The 13,486-nt window shown below is 36.6% G+C and overlaps 4 protein-coding genes across 4 annotated transcripts in view; 3 read left to right on the forward strand and 1 right to left on the reverse strand.

Annotated features, from left to right (window-relative positions):
- Positions 1-13,486, reverse strand: part of LOC134851336 (C-1-tetrahydrofolate synthase, cytoplasmic-like) — a 425,442-nt gene that overhangs the window by 166,871 nt on the left and 245,085 nt on the right. The gene's annotated exons all lie outside the window — the stretch shown is intronic.
- On the forward strand, positions 470-2,591 carry LOC134851201 (U4/U6 small nuclear ribonucleoprotein Prp4-like). The gene is made up of 3 exons (XM_063867179.1): positions 470-774; positions 963-1,400; positions 1,626-2,591. The coding sequence occupies exons 1-3, from the start codon at positions 484-486 to the stop codon at positions 2,463-2,465; spliced, it is 1,569 nt and encodes a 522-aa protein (XP_063723249.1). The 5' UTR covers positions 470-483; the 3' UTR covers positions 2,466-2,591.
- LOC134851071 (uncharacterized) lies at positions 2,738-4,098 on the forward strand. The gene is made up of 2 exons (XM_063866975.1): positions 2,738-2,887; positions 3,778-4,098. Exons 1-2 carry the CDS (start codon positions 2,756-2,758, stop codon positions 3,937-3,939), a joined length of 294 nt encoding a protein of 97 aa, XP_063723045.1. The 5' UTR covers positions 2,738-2,755; the 3' UTR covers positions 3,940-4,098.
- LOC134851072 (cathepsin Z-like) overlaps positions 4,649-13,486 on the forward strand; it is a 35,534-nt gene continuing 26,696 nt past the window's right edge. Inside the window, exons 1-3 of the mRNA XM_063866976.1 lie at positions 4,649-5,243; positions 5,605-5,745; positions 12,756-12,837. Coding sequence (XP_063723046.1) covers positions 4,909-5,243; positions 5,605-5,745; positions 12,756-12,837 — 558 coding nt within the window. The 5' untranslated portion in view covers positions 4,649-4,908. The remainder of the gene's footprint in view (positions 5,244-5,604; positions 5,746-12,755; positions 12,838-13,486) is intronic.

Here is a 13,486-nt window from a genome sequence, read left to right on the forward strand (position 1 = left end):
TTTATTTACGAGGGAAAGTATCAACATACGAGCTGTACAGCTTATCACAGCGAATCGCTGTTGTGCCTCTGCCTGAACTACATTTAATTTTTTTGATTATTTTTCTGGGCTGGGACATAAGAGTAATCATAGTTCATAAAAAAGCGATAACCAGAAAGTCAAATTTTATAATCAAGATGGTCCGTATTTATTGTTTTATTTCTGATAAAATCCGCCTGTGAAAAGCCGCGAGGCACCGTTTAGAACGACTTCATTTTTTAAAACGTTTCTGTGGGCGAACTGAAAGCAACAGAACAACCAAAAAGCAATTCTCCGTGTACAGAAACACTGTACAAACGCGTCAAATATTCCAGGCAAAATTTTTGATCATTCCGAAGTGACGTTTTATCGATGAGACGAAAATGAAGCGCTGACTCTTGACGAGGCAACAATAACTGTGAAATTTATTTTCAATTTTTTTTCCAGGTAGATTGAATTATTACAATGGAACCGAATGCGAAAAGACCAGTTCCAGTTGCTGACCAGACATCGTCCGGATCAGCAGCAATGGCGACTCCTCCCTTCAAGAAGATCAACACAACTGGATCTCTGGAAGCAGTGGCACAGGAGATAGCAGCTGCGCGTAAGAGTGCAGTTGAATTGTCCAGTATTCCGGAGAAGGGAGAGACGATGGAGCTGGATAATTTTGCGGCAGTGAGGGAGAGGGAACTGATGGCGGAGGTGGATTTGAAGAGGAAGATCAGGATGACACCAGTGTCCACTGATGACCAGGAGGTTGTACTGACTCTTTGTTTTAATAGCTTGAAATTTATCCTCTGTTGGACTGAAAAATAAAAAAAAAACTGCAGCTGTTTGTGTGATAAGATTTGGTCAAAAATTTAACACTGCAGCTGTTTGTAAGCTAAATGAGAATTGCTCGAAAATAAGGATTCCTGAGATATTTTCATTGTTTTGCGTTTTAGGTTAGAAAACAGCTGAGATTATTTGGCCAGCCCATAACATTGTTCGGAGAAGGACCTGCCGAACGCAGAGTGCGTCTAAGGGAACTCATCGCTCTTAGAGACGACGAGAAATTTAAGAAGCCAGACTTACCTCTCCCTGCTCCTAGATCCGACTCCGGAACTGGAACAAGCCAGGCGAATGAAGCCAACAGAACCTGGTACCACGAGGGTCCAGCAGCTCTTAGGACTGCCAGACTTTGGATAGCGGAATACTCTTTGCCCAGAGCCGAAGAGAGGTTGAAAAGCCAGCGGAAATTGAGGCAGGAAGGTGATGCTTTGAAGTCATGGAGGGCAATGTTGCAAGAGCAGCAGAGTACAATTAGGACACTGTCAAATTCGCACAGTCAAGTGGGGGATACAAGACCGCTGACACATTGCACCTTCTCACCCAACGGAGAGGTTAATATAATAGAAATTATGGATACAGAGTGGTACTATTTGGGTGGTTTTAATAAGTTACCCGTATCATATATGATGGCAATGGAACATTTCTAGCATTTTTCAAGAGTTAAGCATTTGCTTGTTTTTTTTTTTCAATGCTGCAAAAATTGTGCCAATGATTTTACTTAAGAGGAATCCATAATTACTGTTAATTAACATTTTTGTCTTACCTTTATCTTCTAGATTATTGCGACCGCCTCTTGGACTGGTTTATGTAAGCTGTGGAACTCCGAATCCTGCGAGGAAATTAGAGTTCTACGAGGCCATAACATCAACATGTCCTGTATCGAGTTCCACCCACACGCAACACTCTCCATGCCAGACTCCGCCTATGGATGTATGGCCTCAAGTGACCATTCAGGTGTGGTCAATCTTTGGTCTCTTGTCAGTGAAACACCGTCAGCTACTCTAACCGGACATAACTCACGTGTTGCAAAACTTGCTTTTCATCCGTCTGGAAGGTTTTTGGCAACGTGTTGTTATGACTCATCATGGAGGTTATGGGACTTAAATAAGCAAGAGGAGCTGTTATTTCAAGAAGGCCATACAAGGCCAACTTATGACATATCGTTTCAATGTGATGGATCAGTGTGCGCTACTGTTAGTTTAGACTGTTTCGGTCGTGTTTGGGATTTGCGTACAGGTAGATGTATCATGATCATGGACGGTCACCAAAGACCTGTCTACAGTGTGAACTTCTCACCAAATGGCCATGAAATGATAACAGGATCTGAGGACAATTGTGTGAAAGTATGGGACTTGAGATCGCGAAGATGCAATTACACTATACCTGCTCATACTAGCATGGTAACGAAGGTTAAATTTGAACCGAATAGAGGACATTATATCGCAAGTGCGTCTTTTGATGGGACTGTTAAAGTGTGGAGTCACCCAAATTGGACACCGCTTATTACTTTAAAAGGCCATGACAGCAAAGTTACTTGCTTAGATATCAATCAAAACTCGTCGACTCTTTTGACGTGCTCGTTTGACAGGACTTTTAAATTGTGGAATCCTGAATAGTTGAACCAGTTTTGTTTTGTTGATACTTGAGTATACAACATACTTGATTATAAAGTTAATATTTGAGTATACTTTGAATGTAGTTGCAGTATAAAAAATCTGTTTTAAATCTCAAATTCTGTAATATGCTTTATCGACTGATAGGACTAGCCATGCCAGATTTGATGCATTTGTATAAATGAAGACCTTTTCAAAAAGCATACTTAGAAAGATTTGTTTAAAATATAGTTGATTTTTTACAAATGAAATTACGAAGTTGATTTTTTCAGATCATTGTTTGAATAATCAGGATGGGCATGGAAATTGAATCTTGCGCCGGTCACAAGGGAGACAGAGGAAAGAAGCTGACCAAATTACCCAAAAAGATCTGCAAGAGGAAACATGTGCCCAAGAGGAAGTTTGTCAAGGACGTAGTTGTCGAGGTTATAATCAAATCTGTGTTTTTTGAAGCTACATTTATTTAGAGGAATCGGTCATGTTTGAGATATAGATGGATGCAGTGAAGGAAGTCGCATTGAGCGAAATGGTTTTTTGGGCTTATCAGTACTGTTTTCATTTGAAAACGAGCCATCGTGGATTTACGGCATAAATTTAAAGTCAGTTTTTGTCCATTTGCGATTTTCTAATTCTTTTTAAGAGTCACTGAACGTAGTGAAGACTCTTATATAGGTCTTGGTGATTTTTTTCTGTTCATTTTTTCTGGAATTTCTGGTTTTGTTCACGCTGAAGTTTGATTTTTCGCGATTTTTTTTCAGTCTAGTTAATTTCCTTTGTTATGAGGAAAGCAAATTCCACTACTGAACAGCAAAAACTTTAAGGTCACAGAAGTCGAGATTGACTTCTAATTTCGAAATTGGAATTTAATTATCAGATTTCCCAGCGAAATAAAAATTCGATCTTTTGATCCAGTTTTCTCAAAATGGGTTAATTTAATCAAAAAGTTGCCTATCATGAACTGTTCTTAATTTTCAAAGAGCTTTGAAGGCATCTATTTTTTTCTTTAAAATTCGAAAGTTAAAACGTTAAAATTCAAGAAACGAGTCAATTTTTTTTATTATTATTTTTTTCTGTTTCCAATGTTTTATGATTGAGGATTTAGTATGCTGTTAGCCAATCAAAACGGGCTGTCTAAAGTCAGAGTTGGGTCAAATAGCGTATAAGAATAACCCCTCTTATCATAATGTATTCGATCGACAGACTTTTCGACTTGAAAGCTTCAAAATTTCGTTGCGCTCAAGGTCAGACTCGTCATCGACTATAAGTTTCAGCTTCAATTATCTTGATTTGTTGCAAGTTTACATGTTTGTGTTAGGTAATGGGCTACACTCCTTACGAGAGACGAGCGATGGAGTTGTTGAGGAATCAGAGAGACAAAAGGGCACTCAAGTACATCAAGCAGAGACTAGGATCCCTCCAGCTGGCCAAGAAAAAGAGGGAGGAACTGGGAGCTGTCATCATGCAGTCCAGAACATAAAGAGAACAACACATTAGAAGTCTCATCACTCGGGACTGTAAAAGAAAGAAAGCTGTTAGACTGAATTTAAATTGAACTGACTCATCATTTTTTAAGTTATCAAATTTGATGATGATTGAATGATTCACCAGTGTGAAGTGAATTCAGATTTTGACGGCATATCTATGTAGATTGAGAAAGCAAAGTTCTAAGCAAGTAGCAAAGAAAATTCCCATGGCTTATTTTGTTCCTACCACCCACCTAGGGATGAAATGAACTATGGGCCAGGGTGCCACAAAGACAGGTCGCACGAGGGGATGTGATATATCATGTTGAGGGTTGGCGACAATTCGTAAATTTAACAAGGTGTCAATTTGTCACCAGCGTCGATTCGTATCAAGCTACAATTCGTATCAATGTTTTGTTTTATGTCGGGCAATTGAAAGAAACAAATGAAAGCTTCATTAACATACTAATTTGGGTTAATTTTACCAAAAAAAGCATATTTTTTTTGTGAAATTCAGAGCTTTTAGGACATATATATTTTTTTCTTTAAATTTCGAAGGTTCAAAGTTTTCAGAAAACAAGTCAGATTTTTTTGTCTCCTTGCGTGTATTTCTTTTTTCCAACAGTGATTTGGCCTTGTTTTATCGTTTTATGCATCGGAGCTGTGTGCACTTTGCTTGAAATAAATAATCGGCCCAGAAAGTTGAACTGCATTTTGCGAGCAGATGCCAAAACTTCTGATACAATGAACATCAATGAACATCTTGAATCATTGCAACTAAACTTTATACTTGATTCATTCGAACAAGATGAGATTAATATCTAATAGAGACTGACTGCTAAAATCAACTTTGCTAAATTACCAAGTTTTTCGTGAATCTGATGAGCTACGGTGACTCATTTATGCGTCGAGTCACAACTGTTTTAGAGCCAATTTGTGAAAAACGTTTATTGACAAACCGAATTAGTTGAATTTCACTCAAAATGTTCCTAACTTCACTAGCAAATTACTTGCTTCTAATCCTTGGTTATCCAAAGCTGCAATTGGATTCCAATAAAACAAGTTCAGAAAAAGTCACCGGTACTCAAAGTTATATCAAATTGCAGCCGATAGACACATCTTCACAAACTGAAGAGATGATAGAAGTTAAAACGTATAAGCGCCCTTGGGAAGTGAACGGCAATGAATCATTTCCGGCAGAGTTTGATTGGAGAAACATGAGTGGGCGGAGTTTCACTTCTATAATGAGGAACCAACACATTCCTGTGTACTGTCCCAGCTGCTGGGCTTTTGCATCGACCAGTGCATACGCCGACAGGTAAGAAAATCCGAGCAGTCAAGCTATCTCATCAGTGAACAAATCTACCGTTTGACATATCCATTGAATGTAGGTAAGAAGGAAAGCTTCGCGAATTTTTTTGTAATGTGAATTTTTAGAATAATTTCTTGGAACCGCAATTATTGCTTTTACTTCGTCTTGAAACATCTCATTGGAACTCAATCACGCTCAGTCGAATTGTAAATTTAATTTTCTTTCCCATTCATTTCAGTCAAAATATTCTAAGAAACTGGCTGGAGTTCTTAAGCACAAGTAAAAAGTTTCAAAACGATAGTACACTACTCAATCACAGTTCAGTAGAGCTCGGTGTTTTGCGTTCTTGCAACAAAATCTATTTTAGATACACAATCTCCAAGTATAGACAAACGGGGGCTATAGATACATCTTTGGTTCTCTCAGTTCAGCATATCCTGTCATGTGCCAATGCAGGGAAATGTGTGCACCCAGTAAACCATCCTGGTTCAGTACTATTAGCTTACAAGTGAGTACAGTCCAACTTCACTTAATGTTTGAAGTCTTCCAGTTCCCTTACTGATAATATGCTGAAAGGCAATCGGTTGAAAGGTGGACAGATTTCTGAATCGCTTCACTGATCTCCACTTTTGTCCATTTGAGAATGAAAATTTGAACCAAAATTCTGAAGCCACCGAATTACATCCGTTAGGCTGCAAATGTGTGCCTCGAATTATTTTAAACTGATAGTTTTAAGAGATACAGAAATATTTTAAAAATATAAAAAAAGAGGGAAAAAAATCCTGTTCGAAAAAGTCAGGTATTATTACACCTGCGAGAGCAAGTGTCTTGAAACCGGTAGACTTTTTCCATTAAACAACTTTTCTTACACGTCAACCTGCTTTTTTGTTGAACCTTTACAACCTCCAGGTTCCTTCCCACTGGCGCTAGAGTTAACGCCGTCGCCTTTGTACTATTAGACCAGGAGCTTGACTCGCGGCCGGACTTTGTTTTTTTTTTCAGTATATCTGCAATTGAAAAAAAAATTTCGGTATTAATTGAATTGTTATATTTCCGTTATTTTGCTAAGTTTTTTCGGCTTCGCTGCCGCACAACAAACCTAGTTTGTCCTGTAAGCTATTTTCAATGCAAGTGCAAGTGTTTTTCTTTGTAGGTTCAGGAAGGTGGACTTATACTTTTAATGTCTTTTAAATCAATTTGTTTTTCGGCTCAACAGGTGTCTGCTCAAAAATTTCCGGCTTAGTTGCGCCACATCACGGATTTTTTTAATGTTGTAGGCATTTTTCTTTGCAGTTGAAAGTGCAAGTGTTGTGCATTGTAGTCTCAGTTGGGACTTAAAATTAAAGGTTTTCTTATGAAATCATATTTTTTTCTGATCAGCTTGTCTGCTCAAAGATTACCGGATTTTTTCCCTCTTCGTAAGTTTTGTTCCGTTGCTAATTCATTTTTCAAATATCTGATTTGTTAGCCCAGAGTAAGCTTCCATCGAGACATACGAAATTTAAGTTTTTGGTAGAGCTAGTTTTTTCAACGTTTTCCATTTTTTCTACTCATTTTTTTAATGGTGTATTATTGTTTCTTGCTAAACCTGCTAGATTCAATAAACGGTAAAAAGAATTTTTGTAGACCAGGCACATACACTACAAAAATAAATTTAGACAAAAATAGTCGATTAATGTGAAAAAAAATGTGAATAAACATAAACAAGCTGTTTTAAGCCTAATTGCTCGCTTTATTCGCTCGAAATTGAATAAAAAATAAAAAATTTAAACGATACTGAGAATACTCGATGCTGAAAACTTTTTGAAATTTTCAAATTTCGTTCGAATCACGACTGAAAAGACTTCAGTTTGAAATGTCAATCGACCCATCCCGATGATATTTTTTGGTACCTGATTTTGCGTGGAAAAGACACGAAAAGAATAAAACTAAAACACACCCGAATACAAAGCTTTTCCCAATATTTTTAAATGGTCAAAACAAACATGGAAAGGCTTGTTTAATCGACACAAAAACAATTTTTGATTAATGAAGCTGATGAAGTTTTGAGCGTCTTTGAGTTGGTTTTATTCGAACGGTTTCAGGGGTAACTTCCCAAATGGCATAAAACTGAAAACGTTCCCAAATGGCATAAACTTCAAGTTTTTTTAGTAATTCAAACGTTTTCTATCAATTTCGAATTTTAACATTTTGTCAAGAACGAAATCATGTAAACAAGATTTGGAATTAATTGCTTCAACACAAAAGTTAAGCGACAACTAATCACAAAAAGCTTATCAAAAACCGCAAGCTCATGCTTTTCGCTTTTGATTATAATAATTTCTACAATTTTTTCAAGACAAAATGACAATCAGCATTTGAGTTGACAATTTGACCAATTTTCGTACTTTGTTCACGAAAAATTTTATTTCGATAATTTGACCAATTTTCGTACTTTGTTCACAAAAAGAATTATTTCGATTTCTTAAATGCAATTTGCATGAATTTCATGTCATTTGTGATTGTGAGTGGGAGGTAGAAATGGGTTCTGTTTTCTTAAAAATGAATCGAATTATATCATATTTTGGTGGAATGAAATCTTGTGACTCAAGTGAAAGGCTTTGAATTACCTCGTTAGTTTTTTTTATTAAGTTGGACGGGTTTCTTTCAACTGGTTCAAAAATTTTTGTCGAAATCGTTGGCTCTTTTTTTTTGGGGGGGGGGGGGGGTTAGGAAAAAGAGCCAAATCGTTCTTTGTCCAAATTTTCAAAAGTAGCCTCATGGGTGTGTTTATTTTTGTTCTCTATAATATTAGTAACTTGCAAATTTGTAATAAATCGACATTTTCTAGATGGTTCCACGCAATCATAACATTGGGCTTTTTTGGTTTTACTGTTCTTCTTAAAGCTGTAGCCATCAACAACCAAATTAGTACCGCCTCTTGTTTTTGACGGAACAATGCTGAACTCGCCTATTTTAAACGTATAATTAAGACTGTATATTAAAAGTTTAATTAAGACTATATTATTTCAAACTGCGATATTATGATGCAGTTCATTCAAGTTTCGATGGCCAAAGTTAACGCTTCTTTTTTTTGAATATTTGTCGTTACACTTAGTAAATGGAAAGGAAGAATAAACTTTTGCCATCGATTTTTGATTATCAAGACCACATGGTCTAGTGGTTAAGCGTTTGTCTCGAAAAGTTGTAGATTATTTCCGCGTAGGTTGAAATCCAGCTCTCTACTTTTTATTTTTGAGAATTATGATTTGAAGTTTATGCTAGTTGATACATTTTCTTGTTCTCAAATTTTCAAAATTAGCATCATGGGTGTGTTTTTTTGTTCTCTATAATATTAGTAACTTCCAAATTTGTAATAAATCGACATTTTCTAGATGGTTCCACGCAATCATAACATTGGGCTTTTTTGGTTTTACTGTTCTTCTTAAAGCTGTAGCCATCAACAACCAAATTAGTACCGCCTCTTGTTTTTGACGGAACACTGCTGAACTCGCCTATATTAAACGTATAATTAAGACTGTATTTTAAAAGTTTAAATAAGACTGTATATTATTTCAAACTGCGATATTATGATGCAGTTCGTTCAAGCTTTGATGGCCAAAGTTAACGCTTCTTTTTTTTGAATATTTGTCGTTACACTTAGTAAATGGAAAGGAAGAATAAACTTTTGCCATCGATTTTTGATTATCAAGGCCGCATGGTCTAGTGGTTAAGCGTTTGTCTCGAAAAAATGTAGATTATTTCCGCGTAGGTTGAAATCCAGCTCTCTACTTTTTATTTTTGAGAATTATGATTTGAAGTTTATGCTAGTTGATACCTTTTCTTGTTCTCAAATTTTCAAAATTAGCATCATGGGTGTGTTTATTTTTGTTCTCTATAATATTAGTAACTTGCAAATTTGTAATAATTCGACATTTTCTAGATGGTTCCACGCAATCATAACATTGGGCTTTTTTGGTTTTACTGTTCTTCTTAAAGCTGTAGCCATCAACAACTAAATTAGTACCGCCTCTTGTTTTGACGGAACAATGCTGAACTCGCCTATATTAAACGTATAATTAAGACTGTATTTTAAAAGTTTAATTAAGACTGTATATTATTTCAAACTGCGATATTATGATGCAGTTCCTTCAAGTTTTGATGGCCAAAGTTAACGCTTCTTTTTTTTTGAATATTTGTCGTTACACTTAGTAAATGGAAAGGAAGAATAAACTTTTGCCATCGATTTTTGATTATCAAGACCGCATGGTCTAGTGGTTAAGCGTTTGTCTCGAAAAGTTGTAGATTATTTCCGTGTAGGTTGAAATCCAGCTCTCTACTTTTTATTTTTGAGAATTATGATTTGAAGTTTATGCTAGTTGATACATTTTCTTGTTCTCAAATTTTCAAAATTAGCATCATGGGTGTGTTTATTTTTGTTCTCTATAATATTAGTAACTTGCAAATTTGTAATAAATCGACATTTTCTAGATGGTTCCACGCAATCATAACATTGGGCTTTTTCGGTTTTACTGTTCTTCTTAAAGCTGTAGCCATCAACAACCAAATTAGTACCGCCTCTGGTTTTCGACGGAACAATGCTGAACTCGCCTATATTAAACGTATAATTAAGACTGTATATTAAAAATTTAATTAAGACTGTATATTATTTCAAACTGCGATATTATGATGCAGTTCATTCAAGTTTCGATGGCCAAAGTTAACGCTTCTTTTTTTGAATATTTGTCGTTACACTTAGTAAATGGAAAGGAAGAATAAACTTTTGCCATCGATTTTTGATTATCAAGACCGCATGGTCTAGTGGTTAAGCGTTTGTATCGAAAAGTTGTAGATTATTTCCGCGTAGGTTGAAATCCAGCTCTCTACTTTTTATTTTTGAGAATTATGATTTGAAGTTTATGCTAGTTGATACATTTTCTTGTTCTCAAATTTTCAAAATTAGCATCATGGGTTTGTTTATTTTTGTTCTCTATAATATTAGTAATTTGCAAATTTGTAATAAATCGACATTTTCTAGATGGTTCCACGCAATCATAACATTGGGCTTTTTTGATTTTACTGTTCTTAAAGCTGTAGCCATCAACAACCAAATTAGTACCGCCTCTTGTTTTTGACGGAACAATGCTGAACTCGCCTATATTAAACGTATAATTAAGACTGTATATTAAAAGTTTAATTAAGACTATATTATTTCAAACTGCGATATTATGATGCAGTTCATTCAAGTTTCGATGGCCAAAGTTAACGCTTCTTTTTTTTGAATATTTGTCGTTACACTTAGTAAATGGAAAGGAAGAATATACTTTTGCCATCGATTTTTGATTATCAAGACCGCATGGTCTAGTGGTTAAGCGTTTGTCTCGAAAAGTTGTAGATTATTTCCGCGTAGGTTGAAATCCAGCTCTCTACTTTTTATTTTTGAGGATTATGGTTTGAAGTTCATGCTAGTTGATACATTTTCTTGTTCTCAAATTTTTTTGGTGGTCGAGCTTCATGCTAGTCAAGCGGTCACCCAAGGGCCTACCAATGGGGAGTTTCAGTAAAAAAAACAAATTTCTGTAATGCCATTTCAAGCAAAATCTTGATTTTCTGTAAATTTTGTTGATTATATGATGAATTTGATCTAATATCGACTTCGTCTTTAAAAGAAAGCGGACCAAGTGAACAATTTCCCTTTATATCAATTTATTTGGGGCAGTAAGTTCACTTGGTTAAGAGTAATTTTTTTCCAATCAGATTTGAGCATAGTACATGCAGTCCTGACGTCTTGAATTTGCCATTTACTTTTATGGGGGAGATTGTTCACTTGGTTTCGGCTATCATAGAGCTCGACTAATATAAAACTTTAAAATTGAAAAATGCATCGACCAGTATAAAAATCCAAATAGAAAACTCAAACAAGTCCCATGCTCTCGCAAGTGAACCATACACCGGCAAAATTAAACCTATGCACAAAATATGGATCCAACATCAGGGGCGGATCTAGGATTTTTTGGAGGGGGGGGGGGGTGGGTACTTTTTTAGGCACTTTTTGAAAAATGTTGACAAAAAAATCGCGTTTTTTTTGGCGCGCGCTCCCCCTCAAAGTTAGTATATATTGGCGCCAAAGGCGCCTTTAGAAAAATTTTAGGGTCGGTCGGCAAAAAATGGATTTCTTAAAAAGTACCAAAGGGGGGACCCTTTGGGTCGGCAGGGGGTCGAATCCCTGAGGGGGGGGGGGGGGGGCGTCCGCCCCCCATAAATCCGCCCCTGTCCAACATACAATTCCAGGATCTCTTTAACTCTATTCGCCCTCGGGTACCTAGTAACGAAAATCCCCCTGTAAAGATTTAATTCAACGGTAAAGCATTTAATAGTTTAAAACCCAGACCCCCACTCCAACCCCACCCCCAACCCCCCCCCCCCCCCCCCCCCTCCCAAGTGACGTACCGTAGAATACCCCCCTTAGCCCATTTGTAATTTGAAAATCATTTCTGTATAAAATATAAAATATGCATTTCGAACGATCCCACTAATTACATTTGACCAACTTTACATATGTTAACTTTGCCTTCAGTTCGAATTTCCGGCCAATCGGAATAGAGCGTTTTACATGCAGCGCTTAGTATATTTAATTTACATTGATAGCTGGGGTGGAGGATCTTAACTTGGTATAATGGGGGATGTTAATTTGATCGATCAAATTTGTGTTAATCCGCCCCTATAAAGAAATAGGATCAAGTTAACATTTCCCCCCCCCCCCCCCCCTAGTAGACCAAGTTAAAATCCTCCATTCCAGCGCTTAAGTTAAATTAAATTTGCTATGCGCTGCATGTAAAATGCTCGATTCTGATTGGCTGAAAATTCCCACTTAGAACCAAGTTAACATCCTCCCCCCTAAACTTGTTTAGGGGGGAGGATGTTAACTTGGTCCAAGAAAAACCTTAAATTGGCTTCATTTTAAGAATTCAAACTCTTTCTTGAGAGGGAATTTTTTTGGGAGGATCGAGGGGAAAGGTTGTATGTTAGGGGGGATGGGCGTATGATTGTTATGTTGATCCATTCATTTTGCTAGTTGATTGCTTAATTTCTCATTTGCTCAATTTTTTTCCTCAGAAAAGCAAATTTGGTTCAAATTGAACGGATTTATAGGCGGATAATCAACAAACCGCCATATCTTGAAGCCGAAATTGCATGAGAGTTACTTAAATTACTTCAAAATTACCAGCAATTGCACCACAACAAGGACAATCTGCTGTTATATTGCATAACAATATTTATTTTCGGCTTGTTCGAATTGTAATCCTATTTTCGGTCTGTTGGCCCTTCGGCTTGTTGGCCTACCACCGGATTATGATTGTTGTTTTGTGTTTCTGAGAAATAAAGCTATCAAATTTGTGCTAGTCAATACATTTTCATGTTTTCAAACTTTTATGCTAGTGAGATTTATGCTAGTCGAGAGGTCACCGTTTCAGCCTTTAAGCTCAGAAATTTAATCGTAGTCGTCTGACAACAATAAATCAGAGTATGTTTCTGCAGGTACATGCATGAGTCTGGTGTGCCGGATGAGACATGTAACAATTACAAAGCAGTGGACCAAGAGTGCAGCGACTTCACTCGGGTGAGAATAGATTACAACAAGAAGAGAAATGGTTAAAGTCGTCTTTTTCGGCCCATGTGAACAATCTCCCCCCTTAATAGACCAAGTGAACAATCTCCCCCCTAAAATTTAATGGCAAATTCAAGTCGTAAGGCCTGTATGTGCTATGTTAAAATCTGATTGGCTGAAAAAATATTACTTTAAACCAATTGAGCTCTCTACCCCCTAAAATGATTTGGAGGGGAGATTGTTCACTTGTTCCTCCTTTTCTAAGTCATGTTAATGATTTCTCAAGGGGTGTAGCGCTAAGCATGTTAGACTATAAGCGTGCGCTAATTGCGCTTTAAATAGAAGTTCTTTCAATCGAAAAAAGGCTTATTTTTTCATTTTGTGTTTAAACTCATTTATTAGCTGAGTGCATTAAAATTTTAATTTTTGCCTAGTTAAACACATGACGAAACGCACGACAATTGACATGACAAATATCAGTGAACAAATCTTGAATAAGCGAGCAAGTCAACTGCAATCTTGGGATGCTAAGATGCACACATAGTGTAGAATTGGTTATTCTACTGTATTGTATGCCATGGTAACCTAAGCGTTAGACTGATTAGTCATTAAGTTAAGTAGTACAGCACACAAAGGGTCGAGCTCAAAATAGTTCAAGTTT

Source organism: Symsagittifera roscoffensis, chromosome 7 (assembly GCF_963678635.1).
Source record: "Symsagittifera roscoffensis chromosome 7, txSymRosc1.1, whole genome shotgun sequence".
NCBI classification, from domain to species: domain Eukaryota; kingdom Metazoa; phylum Xenacoelomorpha; order Acoela; family Convolutidae; genus Symsagittifera; species Symsagittifera roscoffensis.

Excerpts from the sequence above, each read along its gene's own strand:
- LOC134851201 (XM_063867179.1), top strand. The coding sequence starts at position 484 with ATGGAACCGAATGCGAAAAGACCAGTTCCAGTTGCTGACCAGACATCG. Across the intron at positions 775-962 it reads TGTCCACTGATGACCAGGAG|GTTAGAAAACAGCTGAGATT; the intron begins GTTGTACTGACT and ends TTTGCGTTTTAG. Across the intron at positions 1,401-1,625 it reads CCTTCTCACCCAACGGAGAG|ATTATTGCGACCGCCTCTTG; the intron begins GTTAATATAATA and ends TTTATCTTCTAG.
- LOC134851071 (XM_063866975.1), top strand. The coding sequence starts at position 2,756 with ATGGGCATGGAAATTGAATCTTGCGCCGGTCACAAGGGAGACAGAGGA. Across the intron at positions 2,888-3,777 it reads TCAAGGACGTAGTTGTCGAG|GTAATGGGCTACACTCCTTA; the intron begins GTTATAATCAAA and ends TGTTTGTGTTAG.